Raw genomic sequence first — 12,971 nt, 5'->3', positions numbered from 1 at the left:
GAAGACACTCTGAAACTTACTCTTGAATGTCGAGTACCCAAATTGAAAGGAAGAAATGATGGAGTAAAAGAGCTGAACAAAAGATTACAAAGGATAGCTCGAGAAGACAAAGTATTATAATGAAATGTGCAAAGACCTAGAGTTAGAAAACCAAAAGGGAAGAACACCCTCAGCATTTCTCAAGCTGAAAGAAAAGAAGAGACAATTCAAGCCTGGAGTTGCAATATTGAAGGATTCTACACAGAAAATATTAAATTATGCATGAAACATCAAAAGATGGAAGGAATACACAGAGTCACTGTACCAAAAAGAACTGGTTGACGTTTAGCTATTTCAGGAGGTAGCATATGATCAAGAACTGATGGTACTAAAAGAAGAAGTCCAAGCCTCTGAAGGCATTGGTGAAAAACAAAGCTCCAGGAATTGACGGAATACCAATTGAGATGTTTCAACAAATGAATGCAGCACTGGAAGCACTCACTCGTCTACGCCAAGAAATTCATAAGACAGCTACCTGGCTATCTGACTGGAAGAGATCCATATTTGTGCCCATTCAAAGAAAGGTGATCCAACAGAATGCAGAAATTATTGAACTATATCATTAATATTGCACATGAGTAAAACTTTGCTGAAGGTCATTCGAAAGCAATTGCAGCAGTATATTGACAGGGAACTGCCAGAAATTCAAGCTAGATTCAGAAGAGGATGTGGAACGAGGGATACCATTACTGATGTCCGATGGGCCATGGCTGAAAGCAGAGATTACCAGAAAGATGTTTACCTGTGTTTTATTGGCTGTGCAAAGGCATTCGACTGTGTGGATCATAACAAATGATGCATAACATTATGAAGAATGGGAATTCCAGACCACTTAATTGTGCTCATGCAGAGGCTGTACATAGACCAAGAGGCAGTGGTTTGAACAGAACAAGTGGATACTGCAAAGCTTAAAATCAGGAAAGATGTGCATCAGGGTTGTATCCTTTCACCATACTTATTCAATCTCTATGCTCAGCAAATAATCCAAGAAACTGGACTATATGAAGAAGAATGTGGGATCAGGATTGGAGGAAGACACGTTAACAACCTGTGATATGCAGATGACAGAACCTCGCTTGCTGAAAGTGAAGAGGACTTGAAGCACTTATTGATGAAGATCAAAGACTATAGCCTTAAGTATGGATTACGCCTTAACATAAAGAAAACAAAAATCCTCACAAGTGGACCAATAAGCAACATCATAATAAATGGAGGAACAGTTGAAGTTGTCAGTCATTTCATTTTGCTTGTATCCACAATCAATGTCCATGGAAGCAGCAGTCAAGAAATCAAATGATGCATTTGGGTATATCTGCTGCAAAAGACCCCTTTAAAGTGTTAAAAAGCAAAGATGTCACTTTAAGGACTAAGGTGTGCCTGATCCAAGCCATGGTATTTCAGTCAGCTTGTGTGCATGTGAAAGCTGGACAGTGAATAAAGAAAACTAAAGAAGAATCGATGCCTTTGAATTATGGTGTTGGTGAAGAATATTGACTATATCATGGACTGCCAGAAAAATGAACAAATCTCACTTGGAAGAAGTACAGCCAGAAAGCTCCTTAGAAACTTCGTCTCACATGCTCAGGACATATTATCAGTAGAGACCAGTCCCTGGAGGACATCATGCTTGATAAAGTGGAGGTTCAGCAAAAATTGGAAGACTCTCAAGGAGATGGATTAACACGGTGGCTGCAGCAGTGGGCCCAAGCATAACAACTGTGAGGATGACATAGGACTGGGTAGTGTTTTGTTCTGTTGTACACAGGGTCGGTATGAGTTGGAACCGGCTCCACAGCACCAAACACAAGTAGTAGAACTTAATGGTAATAACAGCTAACATTTACTAAACACCTACCATGTTCCAGTTGTTCACTGTTCTAAATACTTTATATACATGTCACCTCTAATCCTTATAGGTAATGTTATTTCCATTTTACAGTTAAGGAAATTGAGGCATGCACAAGGAAACTTGGTCAACATCACACTGTAAGTGATACATTCAAACCCAGGTGTTCTGACAGTAGATACAGCAATTATGCTCTACTGCTTCTTATGAAGAGTGTCTGTTGCTATCTGAGAATTGTTAAAGGAAAAGTAGAAATTTTTTTAAAAATTTCGAATTATTCCTGTTATGTCTCCTTATCAGCTACAAATAATTTCCTTAATACTTTTTGTCTCAAGGTAAATGTTCTTTAGCCATGCTTACTTCTAAAGAAATAATATGAAGACAAGGGAAAATAGTTACTGTATTTATTAAAATGTCTCACATAGCTATTAGAAATATAAATCACAGAACCCTCTCGGGGTAAAATAAATTGTGGGAATTCTGATTTTAAAAGATTTCAAAGAAAAATTGAGTTTCCTGTCAATAACAAATCCTTTGTTATTTTTCATTCTGAAGGATGACAATTACAGAAGATGGACGTTAGCTGTATGTACGTTATTGTTAGTTGCCATTGAGTCGGTTCTTACTTGTCGTGAACCCATTTATATGCATGCTGTGGTTGTTAGGTGCTGTTGAGTCAATTTCAACTCGTACTGACAACATGTGACAGAAGAACTGCCCCATAGGAGTTCCTTGGCTGCAATCTCTATAAGAGCAGATCACCATGTCTTTCTCCCTCAGAGCCTCTGAGTGGGTTTGAACCACCAATCTTTTGGTTAGCAGCCAAATATTTAACCATTGCACCACAGGGCTCCTTGTTATATATGCTTACACCATGTGAAATGAAAATCAGGAGTAACATATAAAATAGATATTCTCTTGAAATGATTTTTTCTTGCTTTCTGGTTACTCTTTAATGGTGGTGACATTCAGATTCAGATCCATGGTGTTCTGATTTATTCTTCGTCTTGATCCAAAAGGCAGTGTAGTAGATAATGGTAGGAATAGCATGTAGGCAAATGGAATAGCTAATATACGTATTTTTGTAATATCAAACCTTGGACTAGGCCACAGCTATAGAATTTATGAGGAAAGCACTGAATGAAAAGATCCATGCATTTAACTCTCTCGTAATTAAATGGCTTCCAATTCCTGTGCTACATACAGAATTTCAAGCTCTTCAGAATTTCTTAAAGGAAAAAGGAAATCATATTTATTGAATCCAACAAAACTATTACGGTAGGTGGAAAAGATGAAAGAAATTGTATTTCTTAGTTCTCAATAGTAAGAGGTGGAATGGATTTTCTGAGTAATATGTCTTGGGAGAATAACCTGGGCCTGCGTGGCTCAGCACCTCCTTTTCTTCTTAGTACTTCCCTTTGCTCCTCCAGGAACAGGTTCTGCCCCTGCACAGGACACCGCCCTAGTTCAGTGCTGCCCATAGGTAAATCAGCCTGGTTCTGAGTTTCACCAGAAGCCCATTCCCTCTCACCTGAACACATCCCTAGATTAGCCTTTATCAATAAATTGGCAAATGTTGTTATCTATATTTTTACAATAAGAAAAATAGAAAATGTAGGAATGTTATGATTCTACATTTGCCTTACTCATTTGTTTTGTCTTACTTCATTCAAGTAGACTAGGCAGGTGCTACTTGTTGCTTCCCTCTCAACTTAATTTACAATAAACTGATAAAAAGGTCTTTTCCCTTCCCCATTAAGGTCTTCATCAAGTGTCTTGCACATACCAGTTGCTGTCTAATTGATTCCGACTCATGGCACCTCCATGTATGTCAGAACGTAACTGTGTTCCATAGGGTTTTCAGTGGCTGATTTTTTGCAAGTGGATCTCCAAGCCTTTCTTCTGAGGCACCTCTGGGTGGACTCAAATGTCCAGCCTTTCAGTTAGCAGTCCAACATGTTAACTGTTTGCACCAACCAGGGACTCCATACACATATTAGGTATTAAATTAATTTGTGTTAATGTAATCATTAATTAAATAAAAAATAAAGGTATGAATGAATAAGCAAATGAGTGCAATTAACTGGGAAGACTTGGCTCGGTTGTCTTTGGCACATCAATAAATACAATTACAGACTTCTTTAAAGACTCCAGACTTTTTTTCCCAAGAGACGTTTTACATTTCTTTTGAGAATTTAATAGCATTATATAGTGGAAGAAAAAGCATTTATTTGTTCATATCTAAACTTTTTGAATGATTTCTCTGTTAGCATTCTACGTTTTCTTTTCATTCATTCTTTAACTCATCATCCCACCACCCACCCCACCAAAACTACTGCCATAACTGGTACCTAATGTCACCATTGGCTCCATGTCATTAATTTCAGTAGACTTTATTTTCTTATCTTGATGGTCTGCTCAGAAGCTTTAGCCACTGTTAGCCATTCCCTCCTCATTATCCTTTGGCTTCTGTGACATGAAAGTCTACTCTGTTTTGTTCTTGTTTTTTTTTGTTTTTTAACTTCCTAGGCTGCTCCTTTGTCACTTTCTTCTCTCATTGACTATTAAATGTTGGAGTTGCTCAGATAGTTGTTCTAGGGATTCTTGTTTTTATTTGCTACACTGTCTCCCTATGCAATTTCATTCATTCCCACAGCCTAAATTATAAGCAATCTAGCTATATGTGTTTTCTTTCAAGTTGATTTTCTCCAACCAAGAACACTCTGACTTGATATCTCCTCTTTGAAGTTTGGCATGGACCTCTAATTCAGTGTGTCTAAAACTATATCCACAGTCTTTCCCCCTTTACCTGCACTGAATCTTGAACCCCCTCCCGTGAAGATGAATGACTTCACCATCTACCGGGTTTACCATGACTTCTTCTTTCTCCATATCTGTCCAGTCCTTTTAAAAACCATAACAAATATACACTGCAAATATTTTCTCAACCCACTTATTTCCATACTCATGCCGCCATTATCTTTTGTCTGGAACACTATAATAGCTTCCCATTGGTCTATAAACGTCTCCTCTTGTCACCCTCAAATCCATTTCCCCAGAACAGTTAAAAAACCCATTGCCATAGAGTGAATTCTGACTCATAGTGACCCTAAAAGACAGAGTAGAACTGCCCCATAGGGTTTCCAAGAGCAGCTGGTGGTTTTGAACTGCCGACCTTTTGGTTAACAGCTGAGCTCTTAACCACTAACACCACCAGGGTTCCTCAGAACAGCTAGGAGGTCTTTATGGAAAAGGAAAATCTAGCTTTGTCATCTCCTTGACTAAGACACATCAATGATTTTTCGCTTTCAGGATGCCGTCCCAAATCCTGAGCATGCCTTGTATTGCTTTGAATAATCTGGCACCTGTTTACCTAATTCTTTCTCCCCTAACTTTCTCTGAAAGAAGCCTCTTGACTCCTTTTTCCAGTTTCATATTAGATAGCACATGGAAAAGAGGCCTTCCTTCACTCTTTATATGAGATGATGAATGCGTATGCATAGTATCCCATCTTCCCTTTGGTGACACTCATCACACTTAAAATTATTTGTTTAATGACTACATGTCTTGTCATATGCATTGTGAGTCCCATGAGGGCAGGGATTGTACCTCTCTTCTTCACTGCTCTGGCCTTAGTGACTGACATAAATGAGTGCTGTAATAATAGGGTGGGGGAGGTGTCCGACCTCTTCTAACTTCACAAGGGGAAGGAGAATCAAGATCAACAGCCCAAGGCTGATTCCTATGAGGCAGAGCTCAGACATACCTCCTGTCTCCACCATCTTTACTAATTCTGACACCAACCGTCCCTCCCACGGCACTCTCTACTTCTCTGCTGGGTTCAATAATTAATTGCAATGGCCACACAGAACTCACAGACAATAACTTATGATTATGAAGTTTATAAGGGAAATAACAGGTTACAATTCAGGTTCAGGAACACTCAGGATACAGTTCTTCCATCAGGACAGCCTCTTCCCAGCTGTGCTCGCAGGCACGCCTCCCCTGGCCCTCTGCCTCTGCCCAAAGGCATTCAGCTTTCTCGCTCTGTGAGCCAGGAAGCCCATCGCATAGTCTCTCCTGCCACTGCTTCTCTGCCACCGCTTCTCGCTGTCTTCAGAGTTTCAGGTTGCTCTCTGTCTCCAGGGTCCAGGAGTATCTCAGTGCAGAGATCCCAGGTCCAAATGACAGGCTCTCCATTCCTGGCTGTTCTTCCTTGGTGGTGGTGGGCTCTTCTCTTTCCTGCCTCTGGAATAGATCATTTCAAGTCCAGCAGGATGGCAAAAATGACCAATCCCTTTAGTGGGCCACAGTTTACCCTGTCACACAGTCCAGCCCATTCACTTGGGTGGGAGTTACAAGACCATGACAAGAAAGACCACACAGAAGCAATGCATCTCACCCCAAGTACTTAAAAAATGTTGATAAAATGAATAGTGAAAAAATGAATATGTTCAGAGCATGACCTTTGCTTTTGAACTTTTCAAATATAACATGGAATTTGGTAATGCCTAAACCATGTTCAGTGTATTGGTAATTGCATGTGCTAATAAGCTACGACAAAGAAATCTGAAGAGAGCAATGGTACTTTCTCTTGCTGATTTTATCCTACACAATTCACAAAGGTCAAATATGTATGAGAAACAATGATGTTTATAGTAGCTTAGAGTACATCATTAAGGACTATATTTCACTATTTTCATAAATTATTTTTCTTAAGGGTAAAAATGAAAGCTTACAAAGCATTCTTGTGCTTCCTAGTTACTGATAGTCACTCTAATATATTTGTTCTAAATTGATGCATAAAGGGGAAAAAATTGATCTAAGAAATTGATACTGAGACAAAGGTGACATTCTACTTTTTTTTTAAATTTGTTTTATTTTATTGTTGTAGTTGAGAATATGCACAGCAGAACATACATCAATTCAACAATGTCTACGTGTACAATTCAGTGACTTTGATTACATTCTTCAAGTTATGCAACCATTCTTACCCTCCTTTTCTGAGTTATTCCTCCCCGCATTAACAGAAACTCATTGTCCCCTAAGATTCCTATCTAATCTTTGATATTTCTGTTTTCATTTTGATCCCATATAGATAGATCTTAAAAGAGCACAGTGCTCAAGCAGACATTGTTTACTAATTAAGGTAAACTATTGTTTTGTTTTAAGAAGACTTCAGAGGGTATTTTTAGTTGAAGATTTAAAGATTATCTCAGGGTAATAGTTTCAGAGTTTCATCCAGCCTCCATGGCTCCAGAAAGTTTGAATTCCATGAGAATTTAAAAATGTGTTCTGTATTTTCCCCCTTTTGATCAGGATTCTCCTATAGAATCTTTGATCAATGTGTTCAGTAGTGGTATCCAGACACCATCCAGTCCTTCTGATCTCATGGCAAAGGAGGCAAGTTGTTCATGGAGGCAATTAGCCACACATTCCATTTCCTTCTCCTATTCCTGACTCTCCTTCTTCCTCTGTTGCTTCAGGTAAATAGAGTCCAACTGTTACACCTTGGAGGGCTACTTGCAAGCCTTTAACACCCCAAGCATCTAGTCAAGGAACTAGGAGGTAGAACAGAAGTGCTGAACACATTATTAGAACAATTAACTGGGAGATGATATTCTACTTTAATAATTTAGAATTGACTTATTAATTTTTAAAGTAATAGGTTAATGAATGTAAAAACATGTAAAGAAAACTTAATTTTCTTTTCCAACTTCTGTCCAAATGTATTGTCCTGAGGTAATCAAATTTGACAAACTTTTATACATTCTTCAAGACTGTTTTTCATATTACTATGTTGTTGTTAGTTGCCTTTGAGTCAATTCCAACTCATAGTGACCCTACTCTGCCACAGGACAGAGTAGAACTGCCCCATAAGGTTTCCTAGGCTGTAATCTTTATGGGAGCAGATCACCAGGTCTTTTCTCCTGTGGAGCGGCTGGTGGGTTCAAACCGCTGACCTTTCAGTTAGCAGCCAAGCCTAGCCAAGCACCTAACTATTGTGCAACCACGCCTCCTTAATATTCATATAGACATATGGAAAAGTATACATATATATGTAAGAGGTCTTAGTTGTTGGTTATTAAAAAAAACAGGATTAACGATATACATTATTCTGCAACTTAGATTTCCTATTGAACAGTAATTGCAAGGACCTCTCTGGGTCAATAAATGGAGATCTAATTCATTGTTTTTAAAGTAGATAATTGTCCATAGTAATGATAACCACAATTTATTTAATTATCATTTATGGGCATTTAGATCATTTCTAGGATTTTGCTACTACAAACAATGCTGCAATAAACCTTTATTTTTATGTTGGTATCCTTATACATCGTGTGTTTATTTTAGAGGACACGTTCTGAAAGTGGAATTACTGAGGAAAAATATATGTGCATTTGTATTTTAATTTTAATAGCTATTGATAGATTATGTTCCTAAAATATTGTTACATTTTTTATTTCCAAGATAGCTACCTTGTCCCCACCTTTTCTCTCACTGTCGGACCCTCTGAATCTCAGCTGTGCTCTCCTTCCAATTCCTGAATTAATACTTCTGCTCTAAGGAAGCATTGCTCCTCACCATGGTGACCCTCACTGCAGGCCTGTTGGTTTTCAACTCTTGATTACCTTCCAAGTCTCCCACTAGAGCATGCTTTGATTCCTGGATGACCTCCATGCTGCAGGGCAGTCTTGGCAGCACTGTCTGCCAGACATTTTCACTCCATCATTTCACTGCTGTGACCACCCAGTGGAGATCTGGGGCCACTCAGCAGGAAATGTTCCTCCCTAAGTTCTAAACTGAAAGTAGTACCCAGGTCTCCTCTGCTTTTGGCTCCCCTTGACCTTTTCTAGGGCTTCCTCCTTCTTACCGTCACCACCCATACCTCAGGCCAAGACCTAAAGGCAGTTGTGTTGGGAGCCTGAAAAAAGCAGGTAGTTTCTTAAGTCTAGTTTTGTTGTACATAGCGTTGCTATGAGTCGGAACCGACTCAATGGCACCTAACAATAACAAAATACTTCGTACATTCCACATTCCAGCTATTAATGGATGTTTGCAGCTGTTTCTTCTCATTTTGAGTTATACCACATCAGCAAACAAAGGTCCCAAGAGCTTGACTCCATCCATGTCATTAAGGTGAACTCTACTTTGAGGAGGCAGCTCTTCCCCACTTGTATTTTGAGTGCCTTCTAACCTGAGGGGCCCATCTTCTGGCACTGTATCAGACAATGTTCCACTGCTATTCATAAGGTTTTCACTGGCCAGTTTTCTCAGAAGTAGACTGCCAGGTCCTTCTTCCTAGTCTGTCTTAGTCTGCAAGCTCCACTGAAACCTCCACGAAGGGTGACCCTGCTGGTATTTGAAATACCAGTGGCAAAGCTTCTAGTATCACAGCAACACACAAGCCACCATAGTATGATAAACTGACAGACACATGGTGGTTGCTGTTTAAGGAAATATGGTATTTCTATTTCCTCAATTAGTGTTTAAGGAAATAGAAATTCCATATGATCCAGCAATCCCACTCCTGGGTATATATCCTAGAGAAATAAGAGCCGTCACACGAATAGACATATGCATACCCATGTTCATTGCAGAATTGTTCACAATAGCAAAAAGATGGAAACAACCTAAGTGCACATCAATGGATGAATGGATAAAGAAGCTGTGGTACATACATACAATAGAATACTATGCAACAATAAAGAATGACGATGAATCCACAAAACATCTCGCAACATAGATGAATCTGGAGGACATTATGCTAAGTGAAATAAGTCGATCACAAAAGGACAAATATTGTATGAGACCACTATTATAAAAAGTCAAGAAAAGGTTTACACACAGAAAGAAATATTCTTTGATGGTTGCCAGGGATGGGAGGGGAAGGGAGGGAGAATCACTAGATGATAGACATGTGTTAATTTTGGTGAAGGGAAAGGCAACACACAGTATGTGGGAAGTCAGCACAATGTGATGAAGGCAAAGGAAGACACCAACGGTACACGAGAATATGGGCAACTAAGTAAAACCCCGGTGGCGTAGTGGTTAAGTGCTACAGCTGCTAACCAAAAGATTGGCAGTTCAAATCTACCAGGTGCTCCTTGGAAACCCTATAGGGCAGTTCTGTTCTGTCCTTTAGGGTGGCTGTGAGTCAGAATCAGCTCAACAGCAATGGGTTTGTTTTTTTTTTTTAAGTTAAATACTATAACATATACAGTCTTGAAACAACAATATAGCAAACAATAATATACTAGTGGATACATAGGTAGATACATATGCTAAATAGGTGTGGAGGTCCTAGGGGAGTACACCCACATGCATATAGAGGTATGGTTGTGGATATTTCTACATACCTGTTTGTATGTGCTGCACATATATTCATATATATAGTAGAGCACATGGGGGAAACAGTTACAGAAACTTCTTAGGCATAACCAAACACCTCGAGGGACTGAGTTACTGGGCTAGAAGGCTAAAGACCATTGTCTCGGGGGACATCTAGGTTAATTGGCATAATATAGTTCATAAAGATAGTGTTCTGCATCCTACTTTGGTGAGCAGCATTTGGGATCTTAAAAGCTTGCAAGTGGCCATCTACAGTTACTGGTCTTTTCTCATCTGGAGCAAAGGAGAACGAAGAAAATCAAAGACTCAAGGAAGCAATTAGTCCAGAAGAGTAATGGCCCACCTGAAGCACAGCCTCCACCAGCCTGAGACCAGAAGAACTAAGTGGTGCCCAGCTACCACTACCCACTGCTCTGACCAGGAACACAATAGAAGGTCCTAGTTAGAGTGGGAGAAAAATGTAGAATAAAATTCAAATTCATAAGAAAGACCAGACTTACTGGTCTGATAGATACTGAAGGAACTTCAACACTATTGCCCTCAGACACCCTTCTAAGTTGAAACTGAAGCCACTCCGGAGATCATCTTTTAGCCAAATAATAGACTGGCCTATAAAATAAACAATAACACCCATGAGGAATGTGCTCCTTAGAACTATCAACTATCGGAAACCGAAAGGGCAACATTTGCCCAAAAGCAAAGGGAAACTGAAAGAATGGAAACGGGGAACCCAGGGTAGAAATGGGGAGAGGCTGACATATTGCAGGGATTGCAACCAGTGTCACAGAAATATTTGAGTATGAATTATTGAATGGGAAGCCAATTTCCTTTGTAAATTTTCACCTAAACTACAGTAAAATGTTACATATACGTATATATATATACGTATATATATACACACATGTATATGTATACTAAGCAGCATATATTTCTTTTTATGTTTTCTTTCCTCCTTTCCTATTTTGAGATCTCTGCTCTGATTCAATCATCCTGATATGGTTAGAATAATTCCTCAAACGTTGTCCTCAGGGAGGATGCATGGGTAGTATACATTCAGAACTTTTGCATATTCGAAAGTGACTTTCTTTTGCTCTAAAGATGAATGGCATGTTGGCAGAATTAGGTTCTTGGGTTGCAGTACTTTTTTTTCTGAAGTTACTACAGATATTACTCTGCTATCTTTGAGCTTCAAGTACTACAGATGAAAGGTTTAACGCTGTTCTGTTTCTCCTTTCTTTGTAAATAAGTATGTTTCTTCAGTGTGGAATCCGGTAAGGTTGCTTTAGAACGTTAGGGTTTCAAAATGTTTAATTAGATGTATCTGGCCTCAGATTCCGTGAACAATTTCAGTCTGCAGACTCAAGTGTTTCTTCATTTTAGGTAAAATTTCTTCTATTGTTTTATATTTGTTGTTATTTTATACCCATGCGTTCATTTTTTTTCATTCTAGAACTCGTAGTACTTACACATGGGAGCTCCTGCATCTATCCTCCAAGGCTGTCATCTTGTCTCTTAAAATACGTATCTTTTAGTTTTTCTCTACAATACTAGTTTCTATTGCTTCTGTAACAAATTATCACAAATTTAGAGGCTTAAAACAGCACAAATTTATTATCTTATATTTCTGTAGGTTAGAAATCTGGCATGAGTCTCATTGGCCTAAAATCAAGGCATTGGCAGGGCTTTGTTCCTTGCTGGAAGTTCTAGAAGAGAATTCATTTCTTTGCCTTTTCCAGCTTTTAAACGCCACCCCAATTCCTTGTCTTGAGATCCCCTTCCTCCATCTTCAAAGCCAGCAATGTTGCATGACTTTGACAATTCTTTTGTAGTCACACCTCCCTCCCATCTATCTCTTCTTCCTTCCTCTTCCACTATTAAGGACACTTATGAGTACACTGAGGCCACCTGATAATCCAGGAAAATCTCCTAATCTCAAGGTCTTTAATTTAATCATACCTGCAAAATCCCTTTTGCCATGTAAAATAACGTCCACATGTTCCAGATATTAGAACGTGGACATCCTTAGGGGGCAATTATTCTGCCTACTGTATCTGCGTTGTGACGTGGTCCTTTCATTTCATCTTCAAAACCTCCAATTCAGTAATAAGCAGTAATATTTTTTAATATAGACAAGAATGTTGAGTGAAAGGAGAATTTGAATAAGCCTAGTAATAATTTCCAGGACTTTTTGCAATTATGCTTTTTCAAAAATAGTTCTTATTAGCCTTCATAGAGTGCATCCTCTGGTCCAGGATACTCTACACTCTCTCTGGAGTTACTATGCCTGAGGTCACTAACCACATGCTCTTTTTGTCTTACAGAATCCAGTGAAAATGAAGACAAGAGTGCAGGTGCCTCAGGCGAGACCCCCTCCCAGCCTTATCCTGCGCCAGTGTACAGTCAACCTGAGGAGCTAAAGGAGCAGATGGATGATGCAAAGCCAACTAAACCTGAAGAAAATGATGAATCAGATCCCTTGCCTGATAACTGGGAAATGGCCTATACAGAAAAGGGCGAAGTCTACTTCATTGAGTGAGTTTCAAAGAAATATAGCAGTATATAAATGATGTAGCAAATAGATGTGTTTACTTTCAAAAGCAAACACTGAATTTTATTATTTCTGGCATTAGCTTCTCTCTTTGTGAGAGGATAATGGAATCGTGCCCTAAATATAGTTCAGGATTCTAGAATACAGCTATAAATCAAAGAATAAATCAAGCAATTTCACTAAAAA

The 12,971-nt window shown here is 38.9% G+C and overlaps 1 protein-coding gene across 1 annotated transcript in view; it reads left to right on the top strand.

Annotated features, from left to right (window-relative positions):
• Positions 1 to 12,971, top strand: part of MAGI2 (membrane associated guanylate kinase, WW and PDZ domain containing 2) — a 650,884-nt gene that overhangs the window by 132,624 nt on the left and 505,289 nt on the right. The window contains exon 4 of the mRNA XM_004390069.1: positions 12,559 to 12,769. Within this exon, the coding sequence (XP_004390126.1) occupies positions 12,559 to 12,769 (211 nt within the window). The remainder of the gene's footprint in view (positions 1 to 12,558; positions 12,770 to 12,971) is intronic.

The sequence above is a fragment of the Trichechus manatus genome, unplaced genomic scaffold (genome assembly GCF_000243295.1).
Source record: "Trichechus manatus latirostris isolate Lorelei unplaced genomic scaffold, TriManLat1.0 scaffold00280, whole genome shotgun sequence".
Taxonomy (NCBI): domain Eukaryota; kingdom Metazoa; phylum Chordata; class Mammalia; order Sirenia; family Trichechidae; genus Trichechus; species Trichechus manatus.
The sequence above is the reverse complement of the archived record's forward strand: the minus strand, read 5'-3'. Positions and strand labels throughout refer to the sequence as shown.